Consider the following 22,090-nt stretch of genomic DNA (forward strand, 5'->3'; position numbering starts at 1 on the left):
CTCTGTTGCTTTGGCTCAGTTGGAACTTTATCTGGCATAGCAGCTGTAGGTAAGAATGTCCTAGCTGGGTAATTAAGAGAAGAGAAAAAAACCTACAACACATTTTTCAAATAAGCTTTGAACAAAAATACAGAGAGGTGTCTTAATTTCCTATTGGAGGAAAGAGGTTAGCTCCTACAGGAGCTGAATGAATTTAATCCCAGTGGGTCCTCGATAAAAGCCATCAGTAAATTGCTGTAGGTTTTTTTGTCCTGTAGATGGAGCTGGCTTTGTGGCAGGCTAGGTTGCTGATGTGCATTTAATGCAGTGTTTCCCAAACTTGACAATTTTAAGGCATGTGGACTTCAACTCCCAGAATTCCACAGCCAGCAATGCTGGCTGTGGAATTCTGGGAGTTGAAGTCCACATGGCTTAAAATTGTCAAGTTTGGGAAACACTGATTTAATGTATTCAGTGTGTAAGTGATGAGGAAGGCCAGAAGACAGGAGATATTGTTTGGTTCTGATTTTGCTTTTCGTTGTTTGAGAGGAGGCAGGAAATAAAGTACAGTACAAAGTACAAAAGGCTTTCTTCCTTAATCCACCATCTACACAAAGATTGTATAACTTGCGTGATATCTGTGTTGCTTTGGAGAAATGCTTGCTTTCATAAACATTTGCTATGGACATTTGGGACTTGAAGACTTTTTCTCTACTACAAGAGGCATTTGTAGAAAAGGCAGGGAAACAAAGGAAATCTGCAGACTCGGGGATGAAGTATCCTTCAGCATTTTGTTCTCATGAGCCGAGGTGGCGCAGCAGTTAGAGTGCAGTACTGCGGGCCACTTTAGCTGACTGTGTTCAGCAGGTCAGCGGTTCAAGTCTCACCGGCTCAAGGTTGACTCAGCCTTCCATCCTTCCGGGGTAGGTAAAATGAGGACCCAGATTGTTGGGGGCAATGTAAATATATATATACATTGTTTACTGGTGTACACCGCTTAGAGAGTGTTTGCACTTAAAGCGGTATATAAGTCTCATAAATAAATAAATAAATAAGACAAGTGAATATTCTGGGATGCTTAATGTTGCAGACCTGCTGAAAGTCTATGAGGACCTTTGAATGGGAAATTACTAGGGAGCATCTAATAAAAGGGAGATGCTCAATTTAAAGAGCGCTTCAGTTGGATTTACAGGTAGTCCTTGACATACAACCATTTATTTAGCATCCAATCAAAGTTACTATTGAAAAAAGTATCTTACAACTGGTTCTCACACTTACATCCTCACAGCATCCCTACAGCAGGGATGGGCCATTAATTTTCTCAAGAGGCCACATGAGAAACTGGGACTGTTGTAGAAGGCCAAACCAGTAGGGCTGTGAAGGTGCGTGAGCCCGCACACAGATACACATTCAAAATAAAAGCAATGCAGTTGTATTGTGTGCATGGCGTACACTCATTTACATTTGATTCCTAATTTCTGATGGGCCTCATGCGGGCCGGACAGGGACAACCAAAGGACTGGATGTGGCCCAGGGGGCCATAAAATGCCCAGGTCTGCTCTTCCGTTACATGAACAAAATTGGGATGCTTGGCAACTAGTTTAGGACAGTTGTAGTATACTGGGATCATGTGAAGCAAAGATAATGGGGAAGGCGGACTCATTTTTTTGACTGTGTGATTCACTTAACAGAAAGGTCATAAAATCAGGTGTGATTAACCAACTTGCTTAGCAACAGAAATTCTGGCCTCATTTGTGGTCAAGGACTACCTATATAACAGGAAAGTGAAAGCTATATGGATAGGATGCTCACAGATACCTTTCTCTTGCTAGCTTTTCTGTATAAACTATGATGTGATGTTGGAAAAACAGAGTGTGGTCCCAAATCACTGAAGCTTTACAAATGACAATGCCCACTGTTTTATTTATGTTTAAGATACCAATGTCCAATTGACTTCAGCAGGTCTGTCTACATGCCTGTTGATTCCAGAGGACAATCTTATGACATACTCTTGTTAGAAAATATTGACTAATCCTTGTTACCGTATATTTCTTCCCCAAGCTCAGGAAGCCCTTAGTGCAGTGGTGGCGAACCTATGGCACGGGTGCCAGAGGCGGCACTCGGAGCCCTCTCTGTGGGCACATGTGCCATTGCCCCAGCCTTGCCTCCGCCCGCAACCCCCTCCTCACCAACGGCCCCCCTGGAGGAGAGTCGCCCCTGAGCATGGCCCACACAGAGCAGTGCAGCCAAGGACATGACAGCCAGGCAGTGTAGACAAGACTCTGCCCTCACGCCCCAGTGCGCAGAGTTGATGCTGCGGGGTGTGGGCAGAGGGCGTGGCCATGGCGCTACTGGGCTGCCTGGGTGATCTGCGGCGGGCCCTAGAGGCGGTGAGTGGCCCTGCGGGCAGGCAGGGTTGGGCAGAGTGGGGGTGTGGCAGGGGGTGGAGCGGGGGTGGGGGTGGGCAGGGGGTGGAGCAGTGGTGGGACCAGTTTTTGGGCACTCAGTCTCTAAAAGGTTCGCCATCACTGCCTTAATGTTTCTCTGGGAAATGAAGGCTGGTTCTAAAACTGGCTGACAATGGTGAGAATTGTAATCTAACACAACTGAAGGATAATAATAGGAGAAATCTAATCCAGGTTCTCCAAGCAACATGTTCTCTCAGGTCAAGGTCAAGATCAAGTCTACCTTCAACTACGCATGGGTTTGTCTTTAGAGTTGATCTCTTAAGTCGGATATCCCTTGGAGATTAAATCCTCAGGATAAGCTCCTCACACCATTCCAATTTCTCTTAAATTGTGCACCACTTAGGAAACGTTTTATGTAAAATAAGAGAGGATTAAGATAGGAGGATTGCTATTGGGTTAATCACAATAGCGTCCCCTTCATTAAGATAGCACTTAAAATTAGAACAGGTGCAGAAACTTAACTAACATTGTTTGTACTGGCAGATCCTCCAGTTCAAATAGTGGGACGAGATGAGCTACAAACTCACCACCATTGCTGGGTTTCTGAAGACCTGGTGCTCTCTCTAACACTGTCTTGCTCCAAAGGAGAGCTGAAGTGGTACAAGGATGGGGAAAAACTGCAGGACACAGAACGTTTGTGGTTGGAACAAGATGGAGCACGACATTCATTGGTGATTTCAGCCGTGGAAATCTCTGATGCTGGGGAGTATCTGTGTGACAGTGGTGATGATAGCCTCATCTTCCACGTCATGGTGGAAGGTAATGTCTGAGTGTGCGGGGTGGAAGGGAAGGCCACTTACGGACAAGTTCCTTTTATGAACACATTGCCTGGTTTATAAAACAAGAATGTCAAGTGTAACATGGAAAGACCATTATCTTCCAGCTTCCAGATTAGTTCAACACTATTTCAGTAATCCATATTCAGTACAAGAAATAAAAAATCCAGTAAAAACTTGTTCTTCCACTTACATTTGAAGAAGGCCAGCTTATTCATAGTCACTAGCTTTGTCTCTTCTTTTTGGTAACAATAGTTGTGGCTGCTATTTTATGAATGGAATCTTAGAGGGTTCCTCATGATTCATAACCCAGAGAGTGCATGTTTTGGCTACTTAAAGTCAATATGATTTAATATCTTCTCAGAACCATGCCTGTACATTTGATTTATTTATTTATAAATTGCTTATACTGCTTCAATTTAAGGAGACGTTTAAGAGGTAATTATTCTTTACACAGTTTCATTTCCAGCACCTTCTGAAATCCCACTAATAAAACACAGTGTTATCATTCAATGCAGAGCTTAAGATGGGCTTTGATTCTGTTGTTATTTATAGTAATTACAAGGCTATAGGGAGTTGGTTGTTTATAAAAGAAAGTTAAAATTTAGCATCAGGAAATGCTGGGTATTACTGAGGTACATCAAGTTCAGAAACTACACAACACCTTGTTTATTTAATATAAAGCCTTCCACTTTTATTTGTTGTGGAAAAAGGTAACACAGTTTATATAGGACATGGCTGTGGAGGTTGACTTGCCATGAGGGCAATATTGCCTCCTGCTTTAGAGATGTTTGTGTCCTCTGCACAACAGTTCCCCTTTTCTCTGAAGTGACACCTAGGGGAACGTCTTCCTGCCATGAAGCTTCTTTTTTTTGGGGGGGGGGTGTCCATTTAAAAGACTCTGATGCTAAATTTTGGGTTTAGCTTGGGTGGGGAACTAGGGCAAGCAAGCTACATATTTTTAGATCCTGAAATAAATGACTTTCAAGAGCACGTCCATTTGTCTGGTCAGCTACAGGACACTGATACTTTGTGAAGACTGGCAGGAGGCAGCTTGTGCCATTCAGCTGGCTGCCAAATGCTGTCTGGGCCCTGTTTTATGACAGTGTTTTCTTTTTCTTGGTTTCCAAGAGCCTCCCATCTCCATCGTGGGAAATGCAGGGATGCCAGAGCACCGCTCCTTGGCAACTGGAGAAGATTTAATCTTGACTTGCGAGACGTCTTCACCTACAGCTGCTGTGCGATGGCTCCAGAATGGCAAGGAGCTAGAAGCGGGCAAGCGCATTCACATAGAGGCCAGTGGAAGGCACCAGCAACTCATCATCCGTAGTGTCACCTCAGGGGATTCAGGCTCTTATATGTGTGATGCAGGCACAGACCAGAGGGTGACTGCCGTAGAAGTAGCAGGTGAGAGAGGTTCAAGAGGAACAAAATGAAACACCAGGGAGAGGGTGGAAAGCACAGGGAGGCACAAAAATGAAGTTTATGGGGGACAAGCTGGTGTAGAGCAATGGCTAAGTCTGAGAGGTTGAGCAAGAAGTTCTTGGTTCAATAGTCTCCTCATTTCAGAATTTATAAAGTGTCATAGAGAAGCCATTTTACACTGCTGACCCATGAGCTGCATTGGCTGCCAGTTTGATTCTGGATGCAATTCAAAGTGTTGGTTATTATCTATAAAGCCCTGCATGGCATGGGTCCAAGTTACTTGAGGAACAGTCTTAGCCCAATGGGACAGGACCACCCCTGGCAGAGGAAGCATGCTGTGGACCCCATTGGTCAAGGAATTCTGACCAGTGGAGTCCAATAGAAAAGCCTTCTCTGCCACGGTTCCTACCTTTTAGAACAGCAATCCCCAATCTTTCCAGTTTGGCGGATCAGCAGAGGTGACGGTGGCGGGAGGGGGGGGATAGAGGGGATAGTTTTGTGCGTGCGTACCACTTTAACAAATACAGCTTTCTACGCATGCTCGCCCACCATTTCCATGACCTGGTTCCAAATGGGCTGCAGCCTGGCACTGGTCCACAAACCAGGGATTGGGTTCCCCTGCTTTAGAACATCTTGTCTTTGGGAGTGAGATCTATCCCCCTCCCCCAACCTTCCCTAATGGCCTGAAGACCTGGCTCTGCCAGTTGATCTGGGGCCCAAATGGGAAAGTATCATGCTGGAGGTGGCTGATGCCCACATTACTGCCCACGTCCCCCCCCACACATTCTTCTCCCTCCTCTCCCATCTTTTAATCATAATTGTTATTAGAGAGTTATGCATTTATTATTTTACTGCTTTAACATTGTCAGCCACCCAGATTTGCCTTGCAGCAAGATGGGCAGTAAACAAATTTAATTAATTAATTAATTAATCTTTCATCATCAACCCTGCTGACATTAGTAGGGCAATAATAGCTACCTGATGGCTGATACAGATAACTGACAAAGTATAGGTTAGTCCTCAACTTACAACATTAGTTTAATGACCATTTACAGTTATGATGATGCTGAAAAAGTGGCTTCACTGGTCCTCACCGTCGTACTATCCCTACATTGATCAAAATTTGGGTGCTTGGCAGCTAGCATCTATTTGCGATGATTGCAGTGCCCCAGGATCATGTGATCGCCATTGGCAGCCTTCCCAGGGGGCTTCTAAGAAGCAAAGTCAATAGGGGGAAGTTGGACTTGCTTAATGACCAGGGTAAAAAAAGTCATAAAATCCAGACGCAATTCACTTAATGACTGCATCACTTACACATGGAAGTTTTGTTCCCAGTTGTGGTTGTTAATGAAGGACTACCTGTATGTATCTATTTATCCCCTAAACTATGGTTCAAAGATATTTGTTAATTTTTCTTCATGTCCCCATGAGGCTGTCCTTGTCTCTTCTCTTTCCCATAGCCAAGGTGTCTAAACCATTTTTAGTTGATCTGATGTTAGGATTGTGCTTTCCATTGTCTCCTATTAAAAGACTTGCTATACACTAACTCTGTAAATCACTTAGAGAGGGCTGTAAAGCACTATGAAGCGGTAGATAAGTCTAAGTCAGGGGTCTTCAAAGTTGGCCCTTTTATGACTTGTGGACTTCAACTCCCAAGTCATAATTTGGGAGTTGAAGTCCATAGGCATGCTGGCTGAGGAATTCTGGGAGTTGAAGTCCACAAGTCATAAAAGGGCCAACTTTGAAGACCCCTGGTCTGAGTGCTATTGCTATCAGCATGATTTCTGTTGCTTGGTGAAGCTGCCAGAAGGGGGCTTGGGACCAGCCTTCCACAGAAGTAACTAGGATTAACATTTGATTGATTATGTCATCACACCTTGCCCCCATCATAGACAGCCATGTTCTGGGTGGAAGAATGGTTCTGTCTCAGAAGCTGCTGAATCCCTTTGCTCAGAATGTTTCTGAATTCCTTTGGAGACTGTGTCTGGAAGGATTTCCCATCTCGTCCCAGGCTAGCCCTTTGCCTGCTCTCCGTTGGCTGTAACTTGGACAGATTCTTAGACCTAGAAAGAAATTGTGGGGGAAGCACCAGGACAGATGCTTTGAGGAGAAGCAGAAAATAACTAATCAGTCCTTGCCAAAAGATGAGGTTGCAGCAGAGACAAGGAGCATCTTTTAGCATCTAGGTTTAGATTCTTAATTAAAAGCTGTTTGTTTCTGGAGATTATAGAGAGGAAAAAGAGTAACAGTGGTGGCCTGCCACGGGTAATGGAGATTTACTCAGTTTCCCCAGAGTAATATGAAGAGGCCTTAAGAAGAAACTGGAAATCTTTGTATTCCGTATTTCCAGTTCTCCTCCTCCTCCTCCTCCTCCTCCTCCTCCTCCTCCTCCTCCTCCTCCTCCCCCTCCTCTTACATAGTATGAAAATAAATATTACTTATTTTTAGCATATGGCAATAATTAACAGAAGGAACTTCCATTGCTGCTGCTGCTGCCTGGATATGTTGAATTAATATTAAAGTGATTTCAATTCTTTTCCAGAATGGTAATAAAATAAGTGTCCAAAAAAAGAAGATGTAGCTAATCTCTTTTTATAGTTTCAGAAAGATTTATAATGTATTGTACTTTCTTGGTAGCCCAAATTTGTTTTCCTAATTTCTTTTAGGACAGGGAACATATCCAGCTTTGCTTAACAGGGAACTCTTTTTTTCTCTTAGCCCCCCCTGTGTGCGTTGTGAATAAGGATGATGCCCGGGAGCCTATTGAAGTCCAGGAAGGAGAGAATGTGACACTGGTTGCCCAACTTTCTCAAGAGAAGACTTGTGTCCAGTGGCTCAAGAACAGACAGCCTCTGTGTCCTGGGCCACGAATGATTATGAGCAGTGAGGGGCTGGTCCACAGACTAACCATCCAACAATCTGAGCCATCTGATGGTGGCATGTTTAGCTGCAATACTGGAGATGATGAAGTGCATTACACAATAAATGTACAAGGTAAGAATGCCCACCTTAATTTCAAGCCAGATGCTCTAATGTCAGGCCTTAGAAAAGGGGAGGAATACATGAGGTAATGTGATGAGAGAAGCATGAGTCTGAGTGTGCTATGAAATATAGGATGGCCCCTTGTCCGGTGGAAAGGGAGGAAAATACTGGGTTAGAATGATGGGGCTGAAATAGACTTGACCATTCCTTAAATATTGTCCCTTCTGAGATTCACACATATGAGATTCTTTGCCTGCCCGGAACTTAGAAGCTTTTTCTTGAAGTTTCATTCTTCTCTGCATAACAGATATGCTCATAGACTAAGCTTCTGCTACTACCCTCAAGTTTTTTTCAACTGTAGTAGCAATTGGTTTGGCATCTCTGGGATATTGGCCTTTCCCTTTCAATGTGTTTCTATTATTACTAATTTTACTTATTTTTATTTTGTCTGGTGATCATCTGCTTACAGCATTTCTTGTTTCACTGAAGCCAATTTGTGTGATTTATGGAGACAAGAGATTCTGTGGTATCCTTAGCCTGCATAGCCTCAAAGCCCTCCTCCTGTAATTGCCAATGTTGTCAAGCTTACTTTCTCCCATTGATATGAACTCTGCCTGTTATGCCAGGAGAGGAACGTGTTGCAGATCCCTGTTAATGTTTCCAGAACTTTATATGATCTACTTCTAAAAGCTACTCTTCTCACTGAAGAGCAACCCTTCAAGAACAGGTACTGAAGGCTGCTGATTCAGGACCATCTGATGCATTTACCTCGAAGATATTGTGTCCATCCCTCAGGCTAATTATATCTTAGGCAACAGCCAACATGCCTAAGTCAGCCTCAGAAAAATAATTCACAATTGACCTGGAACATGAAATTCTTGTCCCCGATGAAGTCTCTGGAAGTCTCTGGATTTCTGCAGTTGTTTAAGAGATCTGTTCCATTCAGGATTTGCATGACTATTGTCCCTCCATATAATAATAATAATAATAATAATAATAATAATAATAATAATAATAATAATAATCCCCCAGTGAGGCACTACCTTGACATGGTTGTGGGGCTTGTGTACTCTGAGGAAGATGAGAGCTATGCCAGAGGTTCAACCATACTGGACAGGTCTCATCAGAGGAGTCAGACAAAGAGTGTCTCTCCCATAAAAAATATGGTGAGACGTAAATTTCAGAATGCCATACCGGCTCGGACGTCGCCCGGGTTAACAAGGTCCGCACTAGATATTGGAGTTCCTGGATATCTGGTGAAAAATGGGTTACAGGACTCAGGACTGTTGGCTGAGCAACCAGGGCCAGCAGCTGCAGAACTACTGGAAGAAAAGGTGTTTACCCGTCGCAGATACACAGTGATGGAAAACAAAGAAATAATGATCTGTTACTACAGATCAAGTCCAACAAGACGAGGATATCTAAAACGAATGCACGAATTCTGGAAAGAACAACATCCAGAATCAGAAATAACAGAACAGAGACTAGCAGATCAACGCCGATTTATAACACGAAATAAAGTATTTACAGAAACAGAATTGGACGAACTGCAAAGGTTTACCCAGGGCAAAGAAATCAAAGCCTTACCAGAAGTAATTCAGAATGTAGAGGCAAACCAGGGGGAGTTGGCAGTGAAAGAATCCAGTAGAGATATACAACTGTTCTCATTTGGAAACCAGGCACCTCTTCCTCAGGAAGAACAAAACCCTCTAACTAAAGAAATAAAAGAATTGAAACAAAGAATAACTGAGCATCTAGAACAGCACAAAAACAACAGAATAAGGCTGCCTGCATTGAAGCTTGTTCCAAAGAAACAGCTAGCACAAGCATTAAAAGATGCAAATACTGCAATAGCAAGTATAAGCACCAATTCACTGCAAGAAACAAACCAACTAATGTACAGCACAGCTGCAGTTATAACAGAATACCTGGGATGTAAAATCAACAAAAAAGAAAAACAAACAAACAGTGCACCACAAAAATGGAAGGTTAGACTAGAAAATAAGATCAGCAAGTTAAGATCACATGCAAGCAAGCTAGAACAGATGAAAGAAAAGAAGCTGAAGAACAAGAAGACCAAAGAATACCTAATCAAGAAATACCACTTAGAAACAAGGAAGATCAAGGAAGCACTGGAAATAATAAAGCAACAAATAACAGCTATAGCCAGGAAAATCAGTAGATATGAAGCTCGAATTGCAAACTATAGGCAGAACCTCCAATTTCAATCCAATCAGAAACGTTTCTACCAATCCATCAATGGAGAAACTGCAAGGAATCAGTCAGTACCTGACAAGGAAGAAACAGTGCAGTTCTGGAAGCAGATATGGGATAACCCAAAGAAATACAACAAGGATGCAGCTTGGTTAAAAGAGGTGGATGCAAATAAAACAGAAGTTGAAATGAAAGAACTAGTAATAACAACAAAAATGGTAGAAAAAAGAGCAAAGAAAATCAAAAATTGGTCAGCACCAGGTGAAGATGAACTGCATGGGTTTTGGTTGAAACATCTAACTGTTATACACCCACTCATTGCCAAGCAGTTCAACAATATACTACAAGGAGGAGAAATTGAAAAGTGGCTAACAACTGGGAAAACCTACCTAATAATGAAAAATCCAGCAAAAGGGGCAACACCAGGTAACTACAGGCCAATTACCTGCTTACCAACAACATTCAAATTACTAACTGGTGTGGTAGCTGATGCAGTACAACAGCATCTAGTTGAAAACAATCTCTTTCCACCTGAGCAGAAAGGAAACCGCCCCAATAGCAGAGGAACAAAAGATCAACTCCTAATAGACCAACCTGAATGTGGCATGGATTGACTACAAAAAGGCATTTGACTCTCTGCCACATGATTGGATAATCAAGTGCCTAGAAATAACAGGAGTAAGTAGAAACATCAGAAAATTTGTGCAAAATCGATGGCACAATGGAAGACACAGTTGCAGATCAATGGTGAGAAGCTGGGAGAGGTTAATATCAAGAGAGGAATATTTCAAGGAGATTCATTATCACCATTACTATTTGTTATTGCACTGTTTCCTCTGTCAACAATACTGAATAACTCAGGACATGGTTATCAAACATCAAAAACATCTGCTAGACTATCCCACCTCCTTTACATGGATGATCTGAAGCTGTATGGAAAAACATCATCTGAAATAGAATCGCTGCTCAACACTGTCCGTATATATAGCCAAGATATTGTAATGGAGTTTGGCTTGGACAAATGTGCCACACTTACTATCAAACAAGGAAAAATAGTGAAAACTGAAGGAATCAAGATGCCCCACGAAAATAACATTAAGAGTCTGGATGAGGAAGAGTACTACAAATACTTGGGTATCCTTCAAGCTGACAACATCAAGCACACTGAAGTCAAGAAAAAGATTAGAGGTGAATACATCAAGAGAGTGAAGAAGATCTTAAAATCCAAACTCAATGGAGGAAATACCATAAAGGCAATCAACACCTGGGCAATCCCAGTCATTAGGTACACAGCTGGAATAGTGGACTGGACTCAAGCAGAACTAAAAGCAATGGATAGGCAGACCAGAAAAATAATGACAATGAATCATGCCCTTCATCCACGCAGTGACATTGATAGACTTTATCTACCAAGGCAAATAGGTGGGCGTGGAATGCTACAAGTACATCAGATGGTTGAAGAAGAAAAAATGGCTTTGGAAGAATATCTGAAGAACAATGATGAAGATGCACTGAAATTAGTATATCAGGAAGGCTTACTAACTACTGGAGAGACCAAACTGGCCTACAAGAAAGACCAAATGAAGAACAGAATAGAGGCATGGGAAGACAAAGCACTACATGGCCAATACATGAAAAAAATAGCTGGGAAAGCAGATAATAATAAAACCTGGCAATGGCTAAGAGCAGGAAAATTGAAGAAAGAGACCGAGGGACTAATTCTGGCTGCACAAGACCAAGCCTTAAGGACAAATGCATACAAAGTCAAAATTGAGAAGACAGCAACAGACAGTAAGTGCCGCCTATGCAAAGAAGCTGAAGAAACAGTGGACCACTTGGTAAGCTGTTGCAAGAAGATTGCACAGACTGATTACAAGCAGCGGCATGACAAAGTAGCAACAATGGTGCATTGGAAGATCTGCAAAAAATATCATTTGCCTGTAAGCAAAAACTGGTGGGATCATAAAATAGAGAAAGTCATAGAAAATGATAAAATTAAACTGCTCTGGGACTTCAGAATTCAAACAGACAAGCACCTGCAACATAACACCCCAGACTTAACAATTGTCGATAAGAAAGACAAAAAAGTCTGGATAGTGGACGTGGCAGTGCCTGGAGATAGCAGAATAGAAGAGAAAGAACTGGAGAAGATAACAAAATACAAAGACCTACAAATAGAAATAGAAAGACTGTGGCAAAAGCAAGCAAGGGTAGTACCAATAGTCATAGGCTCCTTGGGTGCAATCCCAAAACAACTGGAGCACCACTTGAACACCATTGGCATTGACAAATTCGCTATTAGTCAATTGCAAAAGGCGGCCTTATTAGGAACTGCTTCCATCCTGCGACGATACCTGTAATACCATCAAACATCCACATCTGCCTATCCCAGGTCCTGGGTAAGGACTCGATAGGTAGACAAAATGCCAAATCCAGTCTGAACATCTGGCTGACTGTGCGATGAATGATAATAATAATAATAATAATAATAATAATAATAATAATAATAATAATAATAGTAACAACAACAACAACAACAACAACCACAGCAATAACAATAACAATAACAACAACTTTATTGTCACTTTGAATGTACACCAATTGGCATACATCAAAATGAAATTTCATTGCAGATAGCTCTAAAAGTATCACCACCTCTGATATACACTCCTTGTTCGTGGCCAGCTCAAGTTTCAGAACATCCATTTTAGTCTCTAGGGAGTGAACGATGGCAAACAGGATAGATGGAAACAGAGCTCCATGTGGATTAGCCCTCAAATTAGCTTGTATTCCTGCACAACAATCTTGCCACCTTTCCTTTTTCTGATCCTGTCCCTTCCACCTTTTCCTTTTCTTGATTTTGGCTTAGATTAGCACTTCTTCTTTCTCCAGCCTAACAGCCACAGCTTCCCGTTTTTTTTCCAATATTAATGGCCCTCATGGTGACAAATTTTCACTTGCACAGCATTGCCTGCCCATGCATGGACAATTGACACATGGTGAAAGCATCCTATTTGAAATGGGCAATATATTCTTGATTAGTTACAGATTTCAGAGCAACATCAAGAAAGTCCATTTCATCTCTTCCTACGTGATTCAGTTCATTGGATACGAGGAAGGATAGAACTTTTCTCTCATTGTACATTTCTGTCAGTGTCTCACAGATCCTGTCACATGCCCGATGCATACTTGGCCAATCCTTCAATTGCTTGGACATATAGTAACAGCTACTTTTGTTACTTTGTTCACCCACTTGCATCCATTGCAATTCTGATGCTTGCCCTTTATTCTAGAGAGGCAGACATTCAGAGAATATAGCCGTGTGTCTTATCAAATTATTCTGTATAAAACACCTGTGATACTCACCATACACTGGTTTTCTATGTAGTGGATTAACTTCAATATCATTACGGATGTACCTTATCGCTAGCTAACTTTTTTTTTGGGTTTAGATCCATTTGTTATATAAATATTTCATGAAATACTTCCTTTGTTTTACTTACTTATATCTTTGCTGGTACCAATATGGAACATGTCATTGTTCCCATTTGTGCTAATGCAGAAGCCATTTGGCTACTTTTGCCATTTGTTGTGAAACCCTGCATTCTTAGTAGCTGTAACTTTAGGCAGATAAAATAGATGTGCATCCTACATATAATATGCACTGAAGCAGAGAACAAAGTTAGATTGGAATTTTGATATTTCTTTCCTGCCGAAGTCCTCCTGCTGGAATCAAGATATCTTGCTAGCCCCACCCTCACACCAGCTCTTTGAGGCTGATGGAATGGACTATTCTTGTTTTGGATATCTACAGAATGGTTGCTGTTTATTTGTGTCAACTGATTGCTTTCTGGGGAAACTGACATCCTTCTGTCTGCTTTCAGGGGCTCAGAAAAGTTTAAGTTTACACACTCAGAAACTTTTGAAAAGAATTATGGCTGTCATAAGGCTCAGTTATGGTTTGGTTAAGTATCGGTGCCTTCTTGCTAACTGGGGTTACTCTAGGAGAGCCACAGCAGCCACTGAAGCTTTTCTTAATCACGTTTCCACACTTGGGAACAATTATCCAACCCAACTGTCTTGAACTTCCTTCCTGGAGATATGGAAGAGCTTTTTTCTGTAAACCGCTACCTTCTCCAGATAATAAAGCTGCTATTATGTCTGGCCCATGTGTTAGTCACAGAGACCATGATAAAGAACTTTGAACTGTGATTTTTTTTTTTTAGTGGTCATATGTGAATTTACCGTATTTTCCGGCGTATAAGACGACTTGGTGTATAAGACGACCCCCGACTTCGGCGCCGATTTCCATGCCTAAAAAGTCGTTTTATACGCTGGAAACTACTGTAATTTCTGGCGTATAAGACAACCCTCAACTTCGGCGCCGATTTCCATGCTTTAGAAAGTCGTTTTATACGCCGGAAAATATGGTACATTATCCATCCCCATTTAGTGCTGATGACATGTATGACATCTATCTGTTTTGACAATTGCTCTGTTGATCTCAGAAACCAGAGATTAGCGGGAGTCACTTCTTTTAGTATGTGTGGTATGCATATTCTGGTGAATCCCCCCCCCCGAAGAATCTTTAACTTCTGAAATACTCTCATGAACCACAAAAAAGTAACCAGTTACTCTCCAGCTACAAGGTAGAGTTTTGATGATGCTCAAATGACATCTGTTAAGAGAGAATAGAGACAGAGAAAGAGACCAAGTAGCAGCTTCTGGGGTCACAATGGTGGGTGTGAATCAGAGGCCTTGCTAAGTGTTCCTTGCTTTCTTCAAGTCTCTCTGCTCCTTTTCTTACTCTAGAGACCCCGGTGCTGTTCGTGCCAAAATCAGAGCATCCAGAGAAGGTGCTGGTCCTGGAGGGGGGCAGTGCAGTGCTCTCAGCCATTGTCTCCAAGGAGTCAGTTGTGGTCAGCTGGGAAGGACCCCGAGGGAACCTGGTGGCAGGGGAGCACTGCCAGCTGCGCAGAGAAGGACGGGTCCACAGCCTCTTACTGAGTAACGTAAGCAAAGCTGATGCCGGAGAATACATCTGCCATTCTTCTCATGACCAGCTGCATTTTGAGCTTAGTGTGAAAGGTAAGAGATCCGTGCAGAAGCTGTTCACTGTCCTGGCAATTCAAGAGGCAATCAGATATCGGCCCATCGCAATGGTCCTGGGTAGTGTGGTCATATTTGGTCTTTGGGAATGTGCCAAAGGTCCTGCTCCACAAAGCAGGAGATGGGATCTATACTCAGTTAATTTTTCTTCTTGGTTATCAGTTTGGGAGGCTTTCAGAGGCCATGGCCAATTATTTAGGGACCACCTGTGACCCTAAGCCCAGGGCATCAGGTTGGCATCTTTATCTTATGGAATACCTTAATAAATAAAATACAGCCTGCTCAAGATGGATGATCATAGTCAAAAAGGAATGAGTTTTTCTGTTATATTAAAACAAGGGTTTTGCACCCTGTATTCAGCTCTGGGAAGGAGGGGGGAGGGTTATGGGGTGGGAGGGGGGGTATTTTATTGTAAAATGTTTATAAAAATTTTCAATAAAAAAAAAAGGGTTTTGCAAGGCAGAGAACCTTTCGTTACATTCAGCCATGGGATGAGCCATACTGGTCAAAATTCTCCCAGCAACACAATCATAAAAGGAGCCTGTCAAATTAAGGATCCTATATATCCCAGCTGGACCTTCTGTCTCTTTAGCTTGTTTGACTATGGAGACTGTAGATCTTCTAATCTATCAGACTGGTTAGCTTTGTTTGCAAGAGGGGGCCTTGTGATCACGCAAGACACAAACTTTGTCTACAGCATGGAAGCTTTAAGGTTAATTTCCCAACCTTTTTGATGTGTTGCTCAAGCAGTTGGGAAGAGGGGAGGGTTTCCTATTATTTCTTCAGTAGTTCTTGCTGTAAAAATGTGTGGCTGTTTTTTGCAATAAGGGAACTACTGGCAGTTATTAGCTATGAGAGCTAAATAGACCATTTGTGTGTAGAGGCAATATATTTCTAATTGGCATATGTTTGTGGTCAAGCAGTATTTCAACTGTTATAGTCTACTGAGAGACTTTGAATACGTCTGCCTGGTCACTGTTGAAACCTAATACAGGGTGAAACTCACCCCTGTCTGATTCAGTAAGGTTGTTTTTGTTCTGGGGTACACAATAATGTTCAGAATTCTCTTCTAGGTGCACCAATAATTGACCAATAATTCTGGATTTTCATGTATGTTTGATGCAGTTAGCCGGGCTTTGGAGTAACTTCAACTTAGTAGCCAAATATGCACTTTGAATCTCTAAGTCTCAGGTGTATTTGTTGTCATCTTTTGTTAAAAAGATCCCGGGGTGCAGAAGCAGAGAAATACTCTTTCCTGAAACTTCATTGTGCCAGGCAAAATAAGTAGGTCTAAGCAGTGGTGGGATTCAAATATGTGAGCAGCCGGTTCTCTGTTTGGATGCTGCTTCCGGAAGTCTATTGTGGGCCTGGGCAACAAAAAATTAGCTACCGGTTCTGCTGAAGTGGTGCGAATTGGCTGAATCCCACCACTGGATCTAAGCCTGTGAAGAGTATAGCCATAGCCCTTGGAGTAACTGACCTTGAGAAGAGGCAGCGAGGATTGTCCTTTTTGTGGACTCTTTTCTACTGTAGATATGTTTGAGCCAGAGTGAACTGTAGTCATGGGGCCTAATAGTTTAGAAAGAGAGCAAACTAGGACTGTGAAAATCTACAAAAGTGGTGAGTTGTGGATGCATTGGAGATTTCCAGTCTACTCTAAACTCCCAATAATTTGACTTGGGTTCTGCCAGTTGCCAAGATCCGATTCTCCTAACCAAACTATTCTTTACCTACCTCAGAACTGCTGGTGAAGTTTGTTCGGGGTCTCTCAGATGTGACAGTGCTGCAGGGTGACACAGTATTGTTCTGGTGTGAATTGTGCAAAACCAAGGGTGATGTAACATGGCTGAAAGATGGGCAGGAGCTGGAACCCAATGAACACCTGGAGATCCGAGCAGAGGGACGAGAGCGTTCCTTGACACTCAGCAATGTGAGGGCTGAAGACGCTGGCGAATATTCATGTGAAAGCAAAGATGACCGTACTTTGGCTATTCTCACAGTCCAAAGTAAGTTCTTTGGAGAAGTTGGAGAGCAGATACCTTGCATGGAAAAGGTCTAGTTTCAACTTCTAGTATGTTTAGGTACAACATCACGTTAATGTAAAGCATCCTTTGGCCCCACTGATTAAAAGAAGGCAGAGGTTGTATGAACACATCCAGATCATATCAAATGGAGGAAGAACATAGTCTTCCTTAATTAGAAAATTATTTAAATAGTTCGTATTTCATAACAGCATGTACATGCTTCCCAGGCTACGGGGTAATTCTATTATCCTCTGTACATTGCTACACAGGTAGTCCTTGACATATGGCCACAATTAGCCCAAAATTTCTGTTTCTAATGAGACATTTGTTAAGTGAGTTTTGGCCCATTTTATGACCTTTCTTACCAGAGTTATTAAGTGAATCACTGCAGGTGTTAGGCTACTCACATTGTTAAGTGAATCTGGCTTCCCCCTTGATTTTGCTTGTCAGAAGTCTGCAAAAGGTGATCACATGATCCAGGGACACTGCAACCATCATAAATGTGAGTCAGTTGCCAATTGTCTGAATTCTGATCACATGACCCATAGGGATGCTGCAATGATCATAAGTATGAAAAGGGGGCATAAATCACTTTTTTTCAGTGTCGTAACTTTGAACAGTCACTAAAGGAACTCTTGTAAGTCGAGGACTATCTGTACGGTGGGTGGAGCTGATGTCCACAAATATGCAAAAATGAATGAGATGAAATATAGAAGGAATGAAGAGCAATGAAGCTAAGCTTCAGTACAAAGAGGCAAATCTGGATGTCCTAAGACAGAGGTCTTCAAACTTGGCAACTTTAAGATTTGCGGACTTCAACTCCCAGAATTCCTCAGCCAGCCAGGGCTGGCTGAGGAATTCTGGGAGTTGAAGTCCGCAAGTCTTAAAGTGGCTAAGTTTGAAGACCCCTGTCCTAAGAGATTAATTCCATGGTAATACCATGTGGGTGGTACTCTGGGGATCTTCTATTGGATTGGTTCTGGGTTAGCAAACTCCATCTAATCTGAAATGGCACCTTTTTCTCAGTCCCTAGGTTGGTGGATATAATTTCTGAGCTGCACAATTTAACTGTGTTAGAAGGGGATGATGCCACCTTCAAAGTGGTGATATGTCCAGATGATGTCAGGTTGAACTGGCAGCTGAATGGACAAGATGTAGTGAATAGTGAGCGGTTGACGCTAACCAAGAATGGGTTATGCCATTCCCTCACCATACGACAATGCCGCTTGAGTGACACCGGCATAGTCACCGTCCGTGCGGAAGGTCTGTCGAGTTCAGGCAGACTTAGTGTGCAAGGTAAGAGGAAGGGCAACACCATGTATGTTGCTCTTTGATAAATGCAGATACTTGGGCAGAACTACTGTGCATTAGTGATACTAATTAGTAATTAGTAATTCTGATTAGTTAGAGTTTCAAGGGGGTTATCAGCTAATGCCAGGGCTGTGTCTTTTCTTGTCTTACAAATTCCATGCTAAGAAAATATAAATTCTTTACTCAAACTAACATCTCTGCTTACTTAGTTTGCATAATTTATGCTGTTTCTTTAGCCGTATAGGGAAGATGATAGAATCCCTTTTGGAAATTCTACTTTGACTTCCCTTCCTCTTTGAAGATTTATCTAGGCACAGCATGTCAAATTTTCAAAACGTTATCTCTACTGAGGTTCTGAACTTGTTCTTTTTATAAAATCAGTGCTGGGGTTCTGAGTCTTCTAAATTCTATGTTTGTAAACGTGCCAAACGGACTCAGGCCTTGGGAAATAGCCTTGAATCCTGGCTTGTCTCTCTGTAAAGAGGGAGGGATGGTGGCCTGGGAATGCGTTTGGGTTAGAGATGTATCAGCTAATATTCAACCTCTAAGCATTATTTTTTGCAGAGGCTCAAGTGCTGTTTGTGCAGACATTGGGTGATTTGGCGGCTGAGGAAGGGCAGGATGTTCGCTTGGAAGTGGAACTGAGCGTGGAGAGTGCGGAGGTGCAGTGGATGAAGCAAGGCATCTTACTCCAGCAGAATCCAAGATACTCCATGGAGGTACAAGGACCAAAAAGGGCTCTTACCATCCACCACATTGAGCTTGCTGACCGAGGCACCTATCGCTGTGAGAGCCTGCATGATCGCACCCAAGCCAGACTGAGTGTGGAACGTAGGTCTCATTTCTATCCTGATCTTGTTTTCTCTCGTAGTTGTACATTGTAAATCCTTGAGAGAGGGTTGGTGTAACTTTTCATCTTAGGGTTTTTTTTTCCTCCACTGACATCTCTGTTGAATGTGAGAATTCCTTTAACAATGATTAGCTGAATATTACCAGTTGCTTGGGAAGCTCTACCTGCCTAATTAATTTAAGCCTTTCTGTAACCCTAAGCACCCATGCATTCCATATTCAGTTCCTCTGATTCTTGTTTCATTTCCATCCATTTTTTTCCCTTTCTTCCCAGTGCATGTAGCTTTTCTTCTCACTCCCTTCCCTTCCCTTCCCTTCCTTTCCCTTCCCTTCCCTGTTTATGCTAAAAGGAAAGATAACAGTGTCTGAATGTGTGTACTTGCATATTTCTGGGTGTAAGAGTGATTTATGCATGAGTAAAATAGCTTGGCATATGCAGATAAGAAATCAATTATTTTTTTTAATAAAGTACATTATTTTACAGATACTTATTTTCAACTAGTAATTTTTAATTCAGTTCCTGCAATCACTTTTGTCCTATCCTTGCCTTTTTGGAACCTGAGCTTTAGCAGTTATATACCTAGTGGCCAAATGCAGTAGAAGACACTGCATAAGACTGTTGCCTTATATACACAATGTTCACTTGAGTTAAACATGATTCATGGTGACATGACCACATTGCTTGCTTGGCAACAATATGGAAGTGAGCTGCCATTGCCGCCTTCTGGGATTTTTTTTTTTTTTAAATATCCCAGTTTACCCCAGAGTCCTGGAATTTCCTCCTGGTCTCCCTTTAAGTATTAGCCATGTCCAACCCTACTTAGCTTTTGTGAGATTCATTAAGATTACCCTAGTGTTGACAAGCTTCTTGTGAGGAAGAATTATCTCGAATTCTAGTTCAGCTAGTTCATTCTGATAAATGCGCTGAATCAGTTCAAACCCTTCCACTCTCTTAGCAATAAATGTATGAGTATGGATTCTGCCCAAGTAGATCAGAGAAACATACAATTTTCTTGCTAGCAGGAGTCACATGAGAAATATCCTATGATTCTTTATCTGCTGAATTAGAGTCTGAATACTGTATACACATTTCCTGGTAACTTGATTTGATTTGTAAGGAGCAAATAAACTCCTTTCATGACAAAACTGGATGTATCACAGACTTTTTTTTCTTCTCCAGCCCGGAAGGTGATAGTGAAGAAACCGCTGTTGGATGTGGAGACATTGGAAAAGGAGACAGTGACCTTTGAGCTTGAGCTATCTCACCCCAATGTATTGGGGGTCTGGACACGTGATGGCATCCGTGTGAAGCCTAGTTCCACCTGCCAAATGAGTGCCACTGGTTGTATGCACAGCCTGACGCTGCAAAGGCTCACACTAGATGACACAGGAACTGTGGCCTTCACTGCTGATACTGTGAGGAGCTGTGCCCGCCTTACGGTCCGAGGTACTGGACCAGTGGAGGGAGAACTGCAGAAAAGCAATGTTGGTGCTGGAAATAATGTAGGAGAAAGCCACTGCGATCATGCCCAGATTGTAACGTCCTGAAGGGCATCTAGCTGGCCACTGTAGGAAACAGGATGCTAAATTAGTTACTCTTTGGGTTAATCCTATTTTCTAACAGAGTTAATGTCCAAAACTCAATGTACCTGCAGAGCAGAGCAATTGATAGCAACAGCGGTGTGGGAAAACTGGGCATGGGAAGTAGGACAGGTACTGTAGATAAAATAGTGTCTTTCAAACTGAGGATAAGGGATGCAAACTGGTGTGGTTTGCCTAAGTACCGTCTCTTGAAGATATTTCATCTTTTTAGTCTCCAAAATGGTGCATCTTCAAGCTACTTGCAACTAACTGTATTTAGAGCCGTGGTGGTGCAGTGATTAGAATGCAGTAATGCAGGCTAATTCTGCTGACTGCTGACTGCCAGCTGTTTGGCAGTTTGTTCCTCACCAACTCAAGGTTGACTCTGCCTTCCATCCTTCTGAGGTTGGTAAAATGAGGACCCAGATTGTTGGGGGCAATATGCTGACTCTGTAAACCGCTTAGAGGGGCTGTAAAGCACTGTGAAGCGGTATATAAGTCAAAGTGCTATTTCTATTGCTATCTCTATCCTTGCAGAGCCACCAGTTACAATGCTGCGCTTGCCCCAGGACTTGGGAATTCCCGAGACAGGCTCAGCAACTTTTGAGTGTGAACTATCACGACCCATGGCTGAGGTGAAGTGGTACAAGGTGAGAGTATTACCTCTGTCAATGTCCCCACTTCCTTGACCTTCTCTATAGCTCCAAGAATGGGCTGTCCTGAAAAGTCCTCTCGATTTATTCAAGGGAACCTTCTTGATTAATGTGATCTCCATGTTCCCTCACTCCCCTCTGTGTCCTCAGAACACCTGATAGCTGCCCTTAGTCTTTTCTCCATCGTTCCTTCCTCGGATCTAAAACAGGCCCTGTTCTCTATGTTTTTAATTCTCATAGGATAGCAAGGAGATCCAGGTGAGCCCCAATTGCCGCATTTATTCAGTGGGACGTCGGCGCCTCCTGCAGCTCAACCATTGCAGCCTTGAAGATGCTGGCGAATATATATGTGATGCTGGTGACTGCCAGGCTTCTGCCAAACTGAGGGTCTTTGGTATGGATGGCTAGGGCTATGTATGAGAGCAGAAATGAGGGGGGCAAGGCTTGGGATGGAGCTCCCCATACAAAGCATCCTCGTCTATCATGTTCTGGATGAAGGCAAGGCCCCTTTGGCTTTACCACTTCCCTGACTTTTGCCTCTGGCGGCCTGGAGCAGGCTGGTGAACATCCAATGCCCAGTACACTGTAGACTTCTTTAGACTTTCAAGGCTTGTACAGAAAGCTCGATGGGAAATAAGAGCCAATGAATATTTAAATGGGTTTTAGAAGAGATACATAATATACGGTTATTAGCCCAGTCACTAGATAGCATCTCCATG

The 22,090-nt window shown here is 42.5% G+C and overlaps 1 protein-coding gene across 6 annotated transcripts in view; it reads left to right on the forward strand.

Moving 5' to 3' along the window:
- The window catches only part of OBSL1 (obscurin like cytoskeletal adaptor 1), a 76,480-nt gene that overhangs the window by 43,430 nt on the left and 10,960 nt on the right, over nucleotides 1-22,090 (forward strand). For 3 of the 6 annotated variants that reach the window (XM_039354396.1, XM_039354398.1, XM_039354402.1), the window contains 10 exons: nucleotides 2,931-3,206; nucleotides 4,355-4,630; nucleotides 7,367-7,642; nucleotides 14,657-14,932; nucleotides 16,693-16,959; nucleotides 18,004-18,273; nucleotides 18,853-19,119; nucleotides 20,318-20,584; nucleotides 21,256-21,368; nucleotides 21,612-21,765. In XM_039354396.1, the coding sequence (XP_039210330.1) occupies nucleotides 2,931-3,206; nucleotides 4,355-4,630; nucleotides 7,367-7,642; nucleotides 14,657-14,932; nucleotides 16,693-16,959; nucleotides 18,004-18,273; nucleotides 18,853-19,119; nucleotides 20,318-20,584; nucleotides 21,256-21,368; nucleotides 21,612-21,765 (2,442 nt within the window). The remainder of the gene's footprint in view (nucleotides 1-2,930; nucleotides 3,207-4,354; nucleotides 4,631-7,366; nucleotides 7,643-14,656; nucleotides 14,933-16,692; nucleotides 16,960-18,003; nucleotides 18,274-18,852; nucleotides 19,120-20,317; nucleotides 20,585-21,255; nucleotides 21,369-21,611; nucleotides 21,766-22,090) is intronic. The other 3 variants (XM_039354397.1, XM_039354400.1, XM_039354401.1) reach the window with 3 other exon arrangements.

Source organism: Crotalus tigris, unplaced genomic scaffold (assembly GCF_016545835.1).
Source record: "Crotalus tigris isolate CLP2741 ecotype Arizona unplaced genomic scaffold, ASM1654583v1 scf7180000018550.1270297659:1495590, whole genome shotgun sequence".
Taxonomy (NCBI): domain Eukaryota; kingdom Metazoa; phylum Chordata; class Lepidosauria; order Squamata; family Viperidae; genus Crotalus; species Crotalus tigris.